General features: G+C 53.0%; 1 protein-coding gene across 2 annotated transcripts; it reads right to left on the bottom strand.

Annotated features, from left to right (window-relative positions):
- Positions 1-2084: 2084 nt before the first annotated feature.
- KXD1 (KxDL motif containing 1) lies at positions 2085-12871 on the bottom strand. 2 transcript variants are annotated; one of them, XM_084759234.1, is made up of 5 exons: positions 12717-12871; positions 9605-9729; positions 6847-6999; positions 4565-4611; positions 2085-2814 (listed from the first exon to the last, which is right to left on the bottom strand). In XM_084759234.1, the coding sequence occupies exons 1-5, from the start codon at positions 12807-12809 to the stop codon at positions 2585-2587; spliced, it is 648 nt and encodes a 215-aa protein (XP_084615360.1). In that variant the 5' UTR covers positions 12810-12871; the 3' UTR covers positions 2085-2584. The 2 variants fall into 2 exon arrangements, with proteins under 2 accessions (XP_084615360.1, XP_084615361.1); XM_084759235.1 differs by lacking the exon at positions 12717-12871 and adding an exon at positions 10098-10243.
- Positions 12872-14546: the final 1675 nt, after the last annotated feature.

Below are 14546 nucleotides of genomic sequence, written 5' to 3'. Positions count from 1 at the left end.
GCCTCTGCCTCCTGAGTGCTGGGATTGCAGGCGTGCTCCACCACCCCCAGCTCTACACATTTTGGGTATTTTCCCTACTAGTCAGTGTTGCAGAATATTTGATCCCAGTGTCATCCCTGAGATTGTGGACTGTAAAATCCCTGTTCATTGTGAGTGAGCCCTAACACACCTTTAATCCAAGAATTTTGTATTTATTGTAAACGGGTGGTTAAGGTGTGGTTCAGTCCTAGTGCACACCTTTAATCCAAGAGCTTTTTAAAAAATTTAATTTATTCAGATTACAACTCAGTTGTTATCCCATCACTTGTATCATCCCATTCCTCCCTCCCTCCCGCTTTCACCCTATTCCCCTCCCCTAGGTCTATGGCTGAGGGGGACCTCCTTCCCCACTATATGATCACAGCCTATCAGGTCTCATCCTGGTAGCCTGTTTATCCTTTCTCTGAGTGCCACCAGGCCTCCCCACCAAGGGGAAGTGGTCAGATATGGGGCATCAGAGTTCATGTACGAGTCAGTCCCCACTCTCCACACAACTGTGGAGAATGTCCTGCCAAGAGCTTTCTGTACACAGGATTTAATAAAGTTAACCTCAGGTCAAGAGGCTGAGCAAGAAACCAGCTGAGTTGGAGGTAGGAGCCAGGCATGGCGGCACACGCCTTTAATCCCAGCACTCGGGAGGCAGAGGCAGGTGGATCGCTGTGAGTTCAAGGCCAGTCTGGTCTACAAAGCGAATCCAGGACAGCCAAGGCTACACAGAGAGACCCTGTCTCGAAAACCAAAAACAAACAAACAAACAAACAAAAAGACAAGCACCTGCAGGTAGTAGGGGCTTTAAGCCTTTAATTCTTTATCGCCTCAGCTCCTTGGGCTTTGAGCTAACAAGCCTTTGGCCTTGGGTTTTTTTTGGCCTTTTCCTCCTGGCTGTCAGCTGAGCTATGAGCCTTTGGGCCTTTTCCATTGGGCCATGAGCTGAGTAGGAAGGTCAGCTGGGTGCTTTCTCTGCCTCTCTGAGCTTGCAGGTTTTGCACCCCAGCATTTGGCTCCTGAGTCTTTATTGGTAAAATAGAAAGATTGGGATTTTCTTTTAAAACACGTAAGTGCATCACGTGTATGCAGAGGCCAGAAGAGGGCGCTGGATCCCCTGGAAATGCAATTACTGATGGCTGTGAGCCTCTGGATGGATTCTCTTTTTTTTTTTTTTTTTTCCGAGACAGGGTTTCTCTATGTAGCCTCGGCTGTCCTGGACTCACTCTGTAGACCAGGCTGGCCTCGAACTCACAGCGATCCGCCTGCCTCTGCCTCCCGAGTGCTGGGATTAAAGGCGTGCGCCACCACACCCGGCCTTTGGATGGATTCTCTTTAAGGCGCCCAGAGCCCTTCAGGTCTGAGCAGTTTAGTTTTAAGTGCATGCATGTTTGCTTGTTGGTTTGTCTGTGCATCCCTAAGATAGCTTGTGCCCATGGAGTGTGAAAGAGGCATGAGCTGCCCTGCACTGAGTGTCCTGGGCTGGAGTTGCAGTTACAAGTTTCCGTGTCGGCGCTGGTGCTGTTTTCTTTCTGTATTAGCACTGTCCTGCAGTGTTGGCGCTTACCCTGGCACCTAGTGCCTGCTTGTGGCAGATTATCAATTAAGAGTGCTTCCGGCAAGCTGGGCATTGTGGCGCATGCAGAGAGTGTCCCCTGGCATTGGAGGATGGCTCAGTGGGTAAAGCTGCTACCATGCAAGTCTGAGGACCCAAGTTCAAATCTCTAGAACCCAAGTGAAAGCTGCGTAGTATGCAGTACTGGGCCTCTGCAGTCCTAACTCCTAGGTCCAGGTAGCCAGCAGAAACAGCTTTCCAGAAGCCCCCAGGCCAGTGTGTGTCCTCGGCTGGGAAGGAGACGTTCTCAGAGCAGGCCAGTGACAGGCAGGCCATGCCCTCCAACCCCCGCTTGGAAGCACTGGGACTCCCACCTGCTGGCCCTGTCTTGTTCTCAGGATCGGGTTTGGCCAGCCTCCTCCAGCAGGGCCCCTGGAGACATCCTTGCTGGATATGTCTGGGGTGTGAGACCCAAAGACAGAAGCAAGCCACTGCTTGTGCAGTGTTCCTTTTTCATAACAGAGTCTTTATTGATAACTTCCCAACATCTGTAAACATCGGGTACAAAAATATTCCATTCAGCTGTTTTCTAAAGTGGCTGGCCAGCTCTGGAGACACCTGCTGGATCTGTGAGAAACACAGCTCCCCAGAGTCTGGCTGCCACGCTCTCTGGAACCTTCTTCTCCTCCAGAATCCAACATAACAGGAAAAGAAGTCCTCCACAGAGGGCAGAGAGCAGCTGCCAGTGGGCAGGGACAAGCTCAGCCCTGCTGGCACCCTCCGCCTCCAGTGGGCCCAGCAGACCGTGGGGACTTAGAAGCGCTGTTCAAAGCTGACCCAGGGGAGCTCAAGGTTCCCTGGACCCAGCCCCACCGCCCCAGCCGGGGTGCGTGTGCTAGCAGGAGTTTAGGGACCTGCCTGTGATGGATGGGGCAGCAGACTGACCAGTTGTGACCCCAGAAGGTCCACAGCTGCCCCGAGCCTTTCTGGGATGGTGGGGAGGGGCTATTCTCCATGTGTCTCTTCCTCGTCTGTCTGGCTGTGGCCATTGATGACAGGAGAACCAGGTCGCATGTGTGACAGATCCTCAAAGCCAGGGCTGAGGGACGGTGAGACAGTGTCAGGGCTGGTATCACAGGAACCCGTGCTCTGCTCCGAGGTGGCAATGGTTGTGGTGATACTGGGTGGGATGGGGTCTTCATCTTCATCCTCTAAGAATGAACCCTCTGGGATGTCTGGGGAAGGAAGCTCATCCTGGTCACGTCACCTTGCACAGACCCTGACTTTCCTGTAGGGGTGGCCCTGAAACTCTCCCCCCACCTGGCATGATTCAGGAGGAAACTGAGGCATGGGCAAGTGAAAGGCAGCTCATCACAGTTCCAGAGTGAGGATGCCCGTCTGCCGCCCAGTATGGGAGCCTGAGGCAGGAGGCCGCACCAAACCAACAAAAGCCCCAGGTTGGCAGGCGTGCTGTGTGTGTGTGTGTGTGTGTGTGCGCCCGCGCGCGCACATGCACTCTCGAGCTCGTTATGTGTCCTGCACAAGTCCCCTAGGCCAGGTACCACACCTGCCCTACCTCATTTTAGCATTCTAATGGTGGAGGCAGGAGGATCAGGAGTTCAAGGTCATCTTTAGTTACATAAAGAATTTAAGGCCAGCCTGGCATGGTGGCGCACACCCATAATCCCAGCACAGCCTGGTCTACAAAGTGAGTCCAGGACAGCCAAGGCTACACAGAGAAGCCCTGCCTCAAAAAACAACAAACAAGGGCTGGAGAGATGGCTCAGTGATTAAGAGTACTGTCTGCTCTTCCGGAGGTCATGAGTTCAATTCCCAGCAACCACATGGTGGCTCACAACCATCTATAATGAGATTTGGTGCCCTCTTCCGGAGTTCAGGTGTACATGCAGGCAGAATACTGAATGCATAATAAATAAATAAATCTTTAAAACAACAACAACAACAACAAACAAACAAACAAAAGAATTTAAGGCCAGCTTGGGCTACATGAGAGCACTCCATGCTGTGGTGGAGGGTGGCGGCGGTGGCATATGCCTTTAATCCCAGCCTTTGGAGACAGGCAGGCAGATTTCTTGAGGTTTTGTTTTTTTCCCCCGAGACATGGTTTCTCTGTGTAGCCCTGGCTGTCCTAGACTCACTTTGTAGACCAGGCTGGCCTTGAACTCACAGAGATCTGCCCACCTCTGCCTCCCTAGTGCTGGGATTAAAGGCGTGTGCCATCATGCCCAGCTTGAGTTTTTCTTTTTTCTCTTTCCTTTTTTATTTTAATTTTATTTTTTTCCTCTTGAGTTTGAGGTCAGCCTGGTCTACAGTTCAGAACAACTACAGCTACACAGAGAAACCCTGTCTTAAAAAACCAATCAAGCCAAACCAAGCAAACAAAAACAAACTCCACCACAAAATCAAAAGAAAAGAAAAAGGCTGGAGAGATGGCTCAGAAGTTAAGAGCAATGACTGCCCTTCAAAAGGTCCTGAGTTCAATTCCCAGCAACCACATGGTGGGTCACAACCATCTATAATGTAATGTGATGCCCTCTTCTGGCCTGCGGAGCACTATATGCATAATAAATAAATGTTTAAGAAAGAAAGACACCTAGGTATCACACCTGGCAGTGGGGTGGGCAGAGCACCCAGATCAGGTGTGGCGGGGGTGGGGGTGGGGCAGAGATGCTACAGGTGGCCTTGTTCACACCAGATAGTGTCACTTCCTCTGAATGGGGTCTCAGATTCCCCTTTGTGAAGTGGAATGCCACCCGTGTGGGTGACAGCCTGGCTCGCAAGGGCTCCTGGATAGCATTGTCATTCCTGAAACCGCCTCCAGAGAGGACACTACAGAGGCATCCCTCCCCTCCCCCACCCCCGTGGGAGCCTGGATGGGCAGCTGTGAAGGCAGATCTCAGAAGCCAGTGCTAGGCAGAAGGTACTGGCAGCTGGCAGTGGGTGGGTGGGAGGGGGCGCACTTACGGCTGAAGGCCTCTGGATGCTGCCGGGCCAGCTTCCCCTTCAGTGTCCTGCGGAGAAGGGGACAGACAGGGATGAGCCATCAGCAGGGGCCTCACTGGGCTCTGGAAACTGTCTCACTGCCCTGGGCACTTCTCTCCTGCTGTGCCATGCATGCTCAGGGTTCTTGGCTATGAAAGTTCAGTGTCAGCAGGGCTGTCTGGTCAGCACGCCTGAGCAGCCTCCTGTCTCCACCTCCCCAGTGCCAGGACGACAGGCGTGCACTGCTGTACTCAGCAAGGATTTTTTGTTTTGTTTATTTTTAGAGACAGGGTCTCTCTGTGTAGCCTTGGCTGTCCTGGAACTCACTTGTAGACCAGGCTGGCCTCGAACTCACTGCGATCCGCCTGCCTCTGCCTCCCAAGTGCCCGGCCACACCCAGCATCTTAGTTGAATTTCTAACTTGTGTATGGATGTGTTTGTGTGTGGTGTGTCCCTGTGCAGGTGCTGAAGGCTGGCCCCAGTTTTCTGGAGTTGAAGTTACAGGCAGTTGTGAGCCACCTGCCGTGGGTGCTGAGAACCAAACGCCCATTGTCCCACTCTCAACCAGGGAGCCAGCGCCCCAGCCGCTGGGCCTGACTTCTCTGTGCCTGGGGTCTGACCTCAGCTCCCCACACTTGCTCAGCAAGCACTGTACCCAGAATCATCGCCAGGCCCCCCTTTTGGCTTTCCAACACACAAAGTCTTGCTGTGCTGCTCAGGCTAGCCTTGAACTCACCAAGGAGCCCCATTGACCTGGAAATCCAGATCGTCCTGCCTCAGCCTCCGCTGTCAGCACCCTCAGCCAGCTGATCAGCTTCTGAGCGGGCTGCTGTCGCTCTGCACGCACGTCCTGCACCCCGGGCCCAACCAGCTCAGCATGGGGCAGACTGGTCTGGTCTCCTTTTTGGGGAACTTGGACACATGAAGCTGCCTATCCACTCTTGGGGCTCAAAGAGCCCCTGCCTACTCCCCAAACCAGCTGCAGCGTCAGCCTGGTACTCTGAGCTAGAAATGCGCTAGAGGAAGACCTAGGGCGACAAGGGTGGCAGGCGCCTCAGCACTTAGGAGGCAGAGGCAGAAGGATAAGGGGGTCAAGGTCATCCTCATCTACAGGGGAAAACGGAGAGCAGCCTGGGCAACAAAAGACCCTGCCTCAATATCAAGAATGTAATACTGTCGGGCGTAGTGGCGCACGCCTTTAATCCTAGCACTCGGGAGGCAGAGGCAGGCGGATCGCTGCGGGTTACAGGACAGCCAGAGCTATTGAGACCTTGCCTCAAAAACAAAATGAAATCATAATAAAGCAATACTAATTTTAAAACTTAATAAAAGACTGGTCTAGAAGACCTCAGGACTTGTGGGTAGGGCTTACTTGGCTCCCTCAGCTCCGCAGGCCAGAGCCGTGAGCGGAAGCAGAGGGCACATCTACGATGGGGCTGCTGCTGCCTCAGCGCTGCTGGGTCTGGGCAGATGACTGCAGCTGTCACACTGCAGTGAAGGTGAGGCTGAGAGGGACACCAGGAGCACTCTGAGAGCCAAGGACATGGATACCACGGTCCAAGAGCCCGTGCCACTACGGTTAAGACCAAAACTGAACCCTGACAGACCTCTATCCAGAATGCACCTGGGGGCCCATTCAGCCTGCCCCCAGAAGCGAGAGCCTGGCCTATCTACACAGCTGTCACCACTCCTGACTTGTATTGGGTCCCAGCTGTGTGGCACAGATGCCAACCAAATAAAAGGGAAATTCACCACTGAGCAGTGGTGTATACCTTTAATCCCAGTACTCTGGAGGCAAAGGGAGGAAGATCTCTGAATTTTAGGCCAGCCTGGTCTACAGAGCAAGTTCCTGCACAGCCAAGGCTACAAAGTGAAACCCTGTCTCAAAAAAACAAAAAAGCCCCAAAAATTTTTCTTTAAAGGGGAAATTCACTACTTCCAGATCACTCCCTCCCTCAGAGCTCAGATCCACAGTGAAAAACAACCAGAATTCCCCAGGCTGGAGAGGGCAGAGGGCAGGGAGGAGAGAGGACGGAAAGAGGAGACCTCAGGGACTGAGGAGGCAGAGACCAGCACCAGGGCCTTGGAGATGATGGGCGGGGCTTCAGGGTGACAGACCACTGAAAGAGCCAATAGTAGGGGTTGGGGGTGGTGCTCTGGAGATGTGCTGTAAGACAGGGCAAGGAGGCAGATGCTGGGGCAGCTGGCTGTGGAGCCACACACAGGGGAGCTGGGGACGCTTGCGGGTGTGTGGGGAGAGACACCTGATCCTGCGGAAGATGCTGTCCAGGTCCCGTTTCATGTCCACCAAGGTGCGTGTGTGGTGCATGAAGCGCTCGCTCATCTGTTGCAGCCGCACGCTGGACAGGCTGTTGAAGTTTAGGAGCATCTCGTTGGTTTTCTCGAAGCGGTCCAGCCTGAGGGGAGAGGGCGAGGGCCTCCGTCTGCATCAGGCCTAGGAGCCCCCCTCGGCCTAAGCTGCGCCCTGAGAGTCACAGCCTCTGCGCTCGGCCTGAAGAGTTGCGTCTGCGGTTCGGGCCACCCACCTCCTACTCACCCTTGAAAGCCCTATTCAAAGGTACTCTTAGCTGCAGCCTGCATCTTTCACGGAGGCTTTGTTTTTCAAACTGGGTCTTTCTGGGTAGCCTTGGCTGGCCTGGACTCTGTAGACCACACTTGCCTGGAACTCACAGAGATCCTCCTGCCTCTGCCTCCCAGAGTGCTGGGATAACAGGCGTGTGCAACATGCAGGTTTTTAGTGTGCATTAGTTTCTTCTGACACGGTCCTGCCGCGCGGCCCCGCCCGGTCTGGGACCCACTCCGTATTCTAACCGGCCCGCAGGCTCTAGAGCAGTGCTGGATCTCACTATGTAGCCTTGGCCGGCAGGAACTCAGAGTGCAGGAGTTAAAGTCCCTGTCCCCGGAACAGGAAGTACAGCAGTGCGCCACCGTGTGGTTGCTGGGACAGGGCCTCTGCAGGAGGAGTCAGTGTCCCTAACCTCTGAGTCATCTCTCCAGCCTCAACTGCACCCCCCTTTTTCTCTTTCTAAGAGGAGCTACTACTCTTAGCCACTTTACATCTCTCCAGCCCATTTCTTTTCAAGGCTTAGATTTTTTATTTATTTATATTTGCTTATTTTAAAACATTTTTTTATATCAAGGCTTAGATTTCAAATGTTTCCCAAGGCCAATATTCTGATGGCATCCCCATCTGGTAGTGATACTGGGCACACCAGGCCTGACACCCAGGGCTTCCCTTGGCGGTCCTCACACCAGGCACGACACCCAGGGCTTCCCTTGGTGCTTCCCAGTTGGTTTTGCTATTCTGGGAGTTTACAGGGCCATGTCTGAACACAAAGAACCAGGAGAGAGCCCTGGGCATGGTGGCACACCTTTAATCCCAGCACTTGGGAGGCAGAGGCAGGCGGATCGCTGTGAGTTTGAGGCCAGCCTGGTCTACAAAGTGACTCCAGGACAGCCAAGGCCACACAGAGAGACCCTGTCTCAAAAAACAAAAACAAAAACTAGTATATTTGTGGCACACGCCTTTAATCCCAGCACTCAGGAGGCAGAGGCAGGCAATCTCTTGAGTTTGAGGCCAGCTTGGTCTACAATGTGAGTCCATGACAGCCAGGGCTACACAGAGAAACCTTGTCTCGAAAAAGCAAAACAAGGGGCTGAAGAGATGGCTCAGCGGTTAAAAGCACTGACTGCTCTTCCAGAGGTCATGAGTTCAACTCCCAGCGACCACATGGTGGCCCACAACCATCTACAATGTGATCTGATGCCCTCCTCTGCCTGCCTGTACATGTAGGCAGAGCACTGTATATGTAATAAATAAATATTAAAAAAACAAAACAAAACAAGGGGGCTGGAGAGGTGGCTCAGTGGTTAAGAGTACTGGCTGCTCTCCCAGAGGACTCAGGCTCAATTCCCAGTACCCACACGGTAGCTCATAACTGTCTGTAGCTCCAATTCGAGGGCATCTGGCACTTTCAGACATAAATGCACCTAAACAATGCACATAAAATAAAAATAAATCTTTAAAAAACAAAACAAAGGCCGGGCAGTGGTGGAGCACGCCTTTAATCCCAGCACTTGGGAGGCAGAGGCAGGCGGATTGCTGTGAGTTCGAGGCCAGCCTGGTCTACAAAGTGAGTCCAGGATAGCCAAGACTACACAGAGAGACCCTGTCTCGAAAAACAAAACAAACAAACAAAAAAAAAACTAAGCCAGGCGTGGTGGTGCACGCCTATAATCCCAGCACTCGGGAGGCAGAGGCAGGCGGATCGCTGTGAGTTCGAGGCCAGCCTGGTCTACAAAGCAGGTCCAGGACAACCAAGGCTACACAGAGAAACCCTGTCTTGAAAAAAAAACCAAAAAATAAAAATAAATAAAAATAAAATAAAAAATAAAAACAAAAGAAAGACAAAACAACGACAACAAAAACCTAAGCAAATAATATGAGGCAGCAGCCGCTGGGCCAGTCTGTGTTATTTTCTATTGTGTGTTTTGCATTTGTGCATGTCTGTGGGATCTCTAAACAGATACCGCCCCGGCTTCAGAATATGCCCTGGAATATTGGGTGACTCGAGGCCTAACAAGGAGCTGGGAGGGCTGGTCATTGGAACGGTCTTGGGGCCTCTGCATGCTTCACAAACACTCACCACCAAGTGACCTCCACAGGCCCAGCTGGAATTAGGATTAGGCTGTACCGTCAACGGAACAAAGCACTCTGGATCAGGCTCCCTGCACACCCAGATGGAGCTCCAGGTGTCACCCAGAAGCCAGCCCAGATGCTCCCCGAGTACCCTGTTCCTCTAGCCCTCCTAGCCCTGGCCTGGGGATGCGAGCCCCTTGACCATGCCACGCACAGCTGTAAGACCCTACATCCTGTGCCAGGGCCTGGCCTGCAGGTCAGGAATTGGCTCTGGAGCCAGGACCTCATTTTCTCTATCACAGCTCTGGGTGGGGTTTGGGGGAGACAGCTGGACCCTTCCCATGCCTCCCTTGGCTGCTCACATGTTCTTCTGGGCCAGGATGATGGCATTGACGTCATCAGTGTTCACCATGCTGAGGAAGCGGCCACAGAAGACCCTTGAGGCCGAGTCTGGGGGGTCCATCTCTTTCTCCTTGGCCTCTGATGCCTGAAATGACCGGGACAAGATTTGAGGTCAGCACTGGGCAGGTGAGGATGTCAAGAGCCCCTCACAGCCCTAACAGATGCTGCCCAGCTTCAGGGTATGCGGCGTTTGGAGGCCTGACAGGACCCGTCCCCAGAAACACCTGAGCCAGCAGAGCTGAAGCCAGCAGAGCTGAGCGTGTTGATTCCAGCATCCGGGGCTGAGGCAGGAGGATGGAGAGCTAAGTGACCTGGGGCTAAAGAGCGAGGCCCTCACTCTGCCACCCTCCACAGCTCACACTGGGCCCAGAGCTGAGCTTTTCCCAGGCACAGGTTGGGCAGCGTCACCACCTCTCTCCTGTCCTCACTAGTTCTGCAAAGCTGTCACCTCACCTGTCAAGCTCTGCGCCTGTGTGGCGTGGGACATGTGCCGGTGTCACAGCGCTCCTATGACAATGACAGCACAGTCAGACTGCAGAGCTGGGGGTGGCAGATGCCCTGCACTCAGCTACAGGCATCCACGGACACGGCAGAGCTCAGGCCTCCTCCAGTGCCATCTCTGCAGCCTCATCCACCGGCTTCCAGGGTCAGCCTGGACCTGCTCCCCACCTCACCGTCACTGAGCCAGAGCTCCAGGTAGGTTCTGGGGACTGAACTCCGGTCCTTAAGTGTGTCATCAGCTGAGTTAGCGCAGCAAATACACTCTCTTCAAGACAGGGTTGCACTGCTTAGCCCAGGCTGGGCTTACACTCACAGAGGTGTGCCTGCCTATGCCTCCCAAATGCTGAGATCAAGGGTATGTACCACCATGCCCTGCTTGTTTGTGTTTCTGAGGCAGTTTCTCATGTAGCTCAGGGTAGCCCCTGACTTACGGCATAGCTGAGGACAACCTTGACTTTCTGATGCTCCTGCCTCACTTCCTGAGTGCTGGGACAGTGGCAGGTTTGGCATCAAACCTGCTTTCCCTTGACTGACACCTTAATTATCCAGGGCCGGTTGGCCTAGCCCATGTGGTACGAGACACCGAGGGCCCTGGATGACAAGGACGGACCTGAGGCTGACCTCCACACATGCACTGTGGAATACGCACACGCACTCTAGACAAGTTCCTGAATTCAGCTCTAAACATGGTTTGGGGGCCACCAAGATGATGCAGTGGCTAAGGGTGCTTCCTGCTAGTTGGGAGTGGTGATGCACGCCTTTAATCCCAGCACTTGGGAGGCAGAGGCAGGTGGATCACTGTGAGTTCGAGGCCAGCCTGGTCTACAAAGCGAGTCCAGGACAGCCAAGGCTACACAGAGAAACCCTGTCTCGAAAAACAAAAAAAACCAAAAGGCACAATGACCCGAGTTTGAACCCTGGGACCAACATGTGGAAACAGAACAACTCCACGTGCATGCCACAGCACACACATGTAATCATAGATGTGTATAAAGACCGAAAAAATAAAAAAAGGGAGGGAAGGAAGGAGTGACTGATAAATGAACAGTAGGAAAGATGCTGGGCACATGGCTGTGTGTAAAGTACTAGGTAAGGAAACATAATGGCCCGCGGGGGTCCCCAGAACTCACGTGCAGATAGACACAGCAATGCATCCATCTGCAATCCCAGCATCCTATGGGGAGACAGGAGGCAGAGACAAGGAAAGACCCTGGACACTCCAAGGCCGGCTAGCCTGGCTTACAGAGAGGTGAAGGAAAGATGCTGTCCCAAACACGGTGGAAGGCAGGCACTGACTGACAGATATCGTCCAAGCTCCACACAACACACGTACACCAAAAAGACGAAAAGAATACATACTTAAGCCAGGCACACCTTTAACCAGTACCTGGGAGGCAGAGGCAGGCGGATCTGTGAGTTCGAGGCCAGCCTGATCTACAGAGTGAGTTCCGGGACAGCCAGGGCTACACAGAGACTGTACAAAACCCACTGTGGATGAAGGGCATAGTCAACAGTTTAACAGCTGGGATCTCTCATGCATAATTTTGGTTCCAGAGATTTTATTCTAGATGAAGGCATTAGTCCTGGGCTGGGCAGGAACTGGTAGCGTGAAAAGCCCTGGGTCCCTCAGTAATGAAGACCAGACTGGGCTGACGCATTGAGATCTCGGCCACCCTAAGATGCACAAAACCCTGTCTTAAAACACAGTCCTGGTGTGGCAGCTCATATATGTCATTCCAGCACTCAGGTGGCTAAAGAACTGTTGTAAATTCAACGTTAACCTGGCCCACACAGTTTGTTCCAGAACAGCTTGGGAGACAGAAGACTGTCCCAAAATAAATAAATGATTATATTAGAAATAAGCAAACTGAGTCAGGTGTGGCGACAGGAACATCACAAATTCCTGGTCATCCTTTGCTTTGTGAGTTCCTTCCATCTGAAACAAGACAGCACAAGCCAGGCAAGGGTAGCTCTCGCCTGTCACTCCAGCACTCGGGAGACTGAGGAGGTTGCATTTCAAAGACTGGAGGGCAAGTTGGAATACTATCCGCAAGATTTAATGCCTTTCCCTTAACACTTGCGCGGCTGATGCAGGATTCCCGGGAATTGGAGGCTAATTTGGGCTATTATCTCAAAAACCACTAACTGTCCCCCAGGAACGCAGGGCTGCTGACTGGAAGGGCTCTGCGCCCCAAGGTCACAAGCAAGAGGCAGGAGTCGCCAGAGCCCTCTAACCGAATTCAACGCGGCTGCCAAACTCCGAAGAGAAAAAACAAAAACAAAAACAATGAAAAAGAACCAAGCCGGGTAAGGCGGGGCTCAAACACGCACGGAGGCCCCGCCCCTTCGAGCGGGGGAAACTGAGGCACGCGCGCACTCCACGTCGCTCAGGACTCCCGGTTACGGAGGGTCACACAACTTGGGTTCCTATCCGAATCCGCCCGCGCCGCGGCCGGGGAAACTGAGGCAGTCTCGGCCGCAGAGGCAGGATGGGCCCTCCCTCCCCGCCGCGGCCTCCCGCTGCCCCGCGGTCCCGCCCCTGCCCGGCCCCGGCATCGCCGGCCTCGGCACCTGAACATCTGGCGGCCTGGCTGGCGCTTCCGGGATGGCGACCGCGCCGCTGACGTCATTACGCAGCGTCCGCGCACTCCTGTCCAGGCGCATACCAGCGAGCGTCTGTCTTCGCAGCAGGAAGGGGCGGGGCCAAGATGCAGAGGCACAGAAGGACGTCAAAAGAATGACCAATCATAGCACGATCTGCGTGCATGCGCAGTGTTCCAAACGCGGCTGTCCTAAGCAATACGGAAGTGGGCAGTTAAAAAATACATATTTTTTCCCGTGATAGGGTTTCTCTTGTAGCCTTGGCTGTCCTAGACTCACTTTGTAGACCAGGATGTCCTCGAATTTACAGAGATCCACCTGCCTCTTCCTCAAAGTAGCTTGCTTCTTCCCTTTGGGGTTAAGAAACAGTCCTAGCCTGGCGTGGTGGCACACGCCTTTAATCCTAGCACCCCAGAGGCAGCGGCAGGTGGATCCCTGTGAGTTCGAGGCCAGCCTGGTCTACAAAGCGAGTCCAGGACAGCCAAGGTTACACAGAGAAACCCTGTCTCAAAAAACAAACCAAGGAAAGAACAGAAGTAAGAGAGGTGCCGCCAGGCATCGTGAATCCACGTGTGAAGGAGCAGAGGCCAGGGCTGTGGGTCCCGCGACGCTGAGAGGCCACTGAGGTGGCTCAGCAAGTAAAGGAGCTGCTACAAGCTCTGAGCACCTGAGTTCAATCTACAGAACCAACACGTTAGGGGAGAACTGACTCTTGTAAATTATCGCTTGACATTCACATGGGTACCAAGGTACACGTTCCTCCCTCTAAAACACACACACACACACACACACACACACACACACACTCACACTCATCCCATATGCAAAAAAAAAAAAAAAAAAAAAAAGAGAGAAAGAAAGAAAAAACCCAGAGAGGCCGGGCGGTGGTGGCGCACGCCTTTACTCCCAGCACTTGGGAGGCAGAGGCAGGAGGATCGCTGTGAGTTCGAGGCCAACCTGGTCTACAGAGTGAGTCCAGGACAGGCAAGGGTACACAGAGAAACCCTGTCTCGAAAAACCAAAACAAAAAAACAAAAAAACAAAAAAACAAAAAAAAAAGTTAAAAGAAAGAAAAAACCCAGAGAACCACAAAAGAAGACAAAAACCCACTGGGTTTCAGACATTGCCAGGTTTGAAGCCCTCTGAACTGGAAGTAACCCAAGGTTTCTTTATTTTTTTTAAATATTTTATTTATTTATTTATTTATTTATTGGCAGATCTCTGAGTTCGAGGCCAGCTTGGCCTGGTATACACGCTGAGCTCCAGGACTGCAGAGACAAGCACTCCCCACCCCTCAGGAGGCAAAAAGGAGAGAAAATTAAACAAAGTAATAAGTAAAATTAAGAAAAATAAACCCTATTTTTCCATTGCTGTTTTCCAGAGAGCACCCAACCTGGCCACTCACGAACTAAGGTGTTTCTCTTCTTTTTCTCGAGACAGGGTTTCTCTGTGTAGCCTTGGCTGTCCTGGGCTCACTTTGTAGACCAGGCTGGCCTCGAACTCACATGGATCCACCTGCCTCTTCCTCCCGAGTGCTGGGATTAAAGGCGTGCGCCAATACCGCCAGGCTGAGGTGCTTCTTGCTTTTGTCGAATTCGCAACTGAGCAGGACTAAAGCCGACTCCAGCGTGGAGTGAGATGAGGACGTGCAGCCACCCTGCTGCCCTACAGAGGTCTACAGCCCAGAGCGTTCCCACCTACCGCTCCCGACAGCCCCTCCACTCGAAGGCTACGGCCCCTTTAAGAACAGGCAGCAGAGCCTTGCCGGAAGGGGGCGGCATCTAGGCCAAGAGACGGACG

Source organism: Acomys minous, assembly GCF_964271855.1.
Source record: "Acomys minous genome assembly, chromosome: 15".
Classification (NCBI taxonomy): Eukaryota; Metazoa; Chordata; class Mammalia; order Rodentia; family Muridae; genus Acomys; species Acomys minous.
This window is presented reverse-complemented; position numbering and strand designations above follow the sequence as displayed.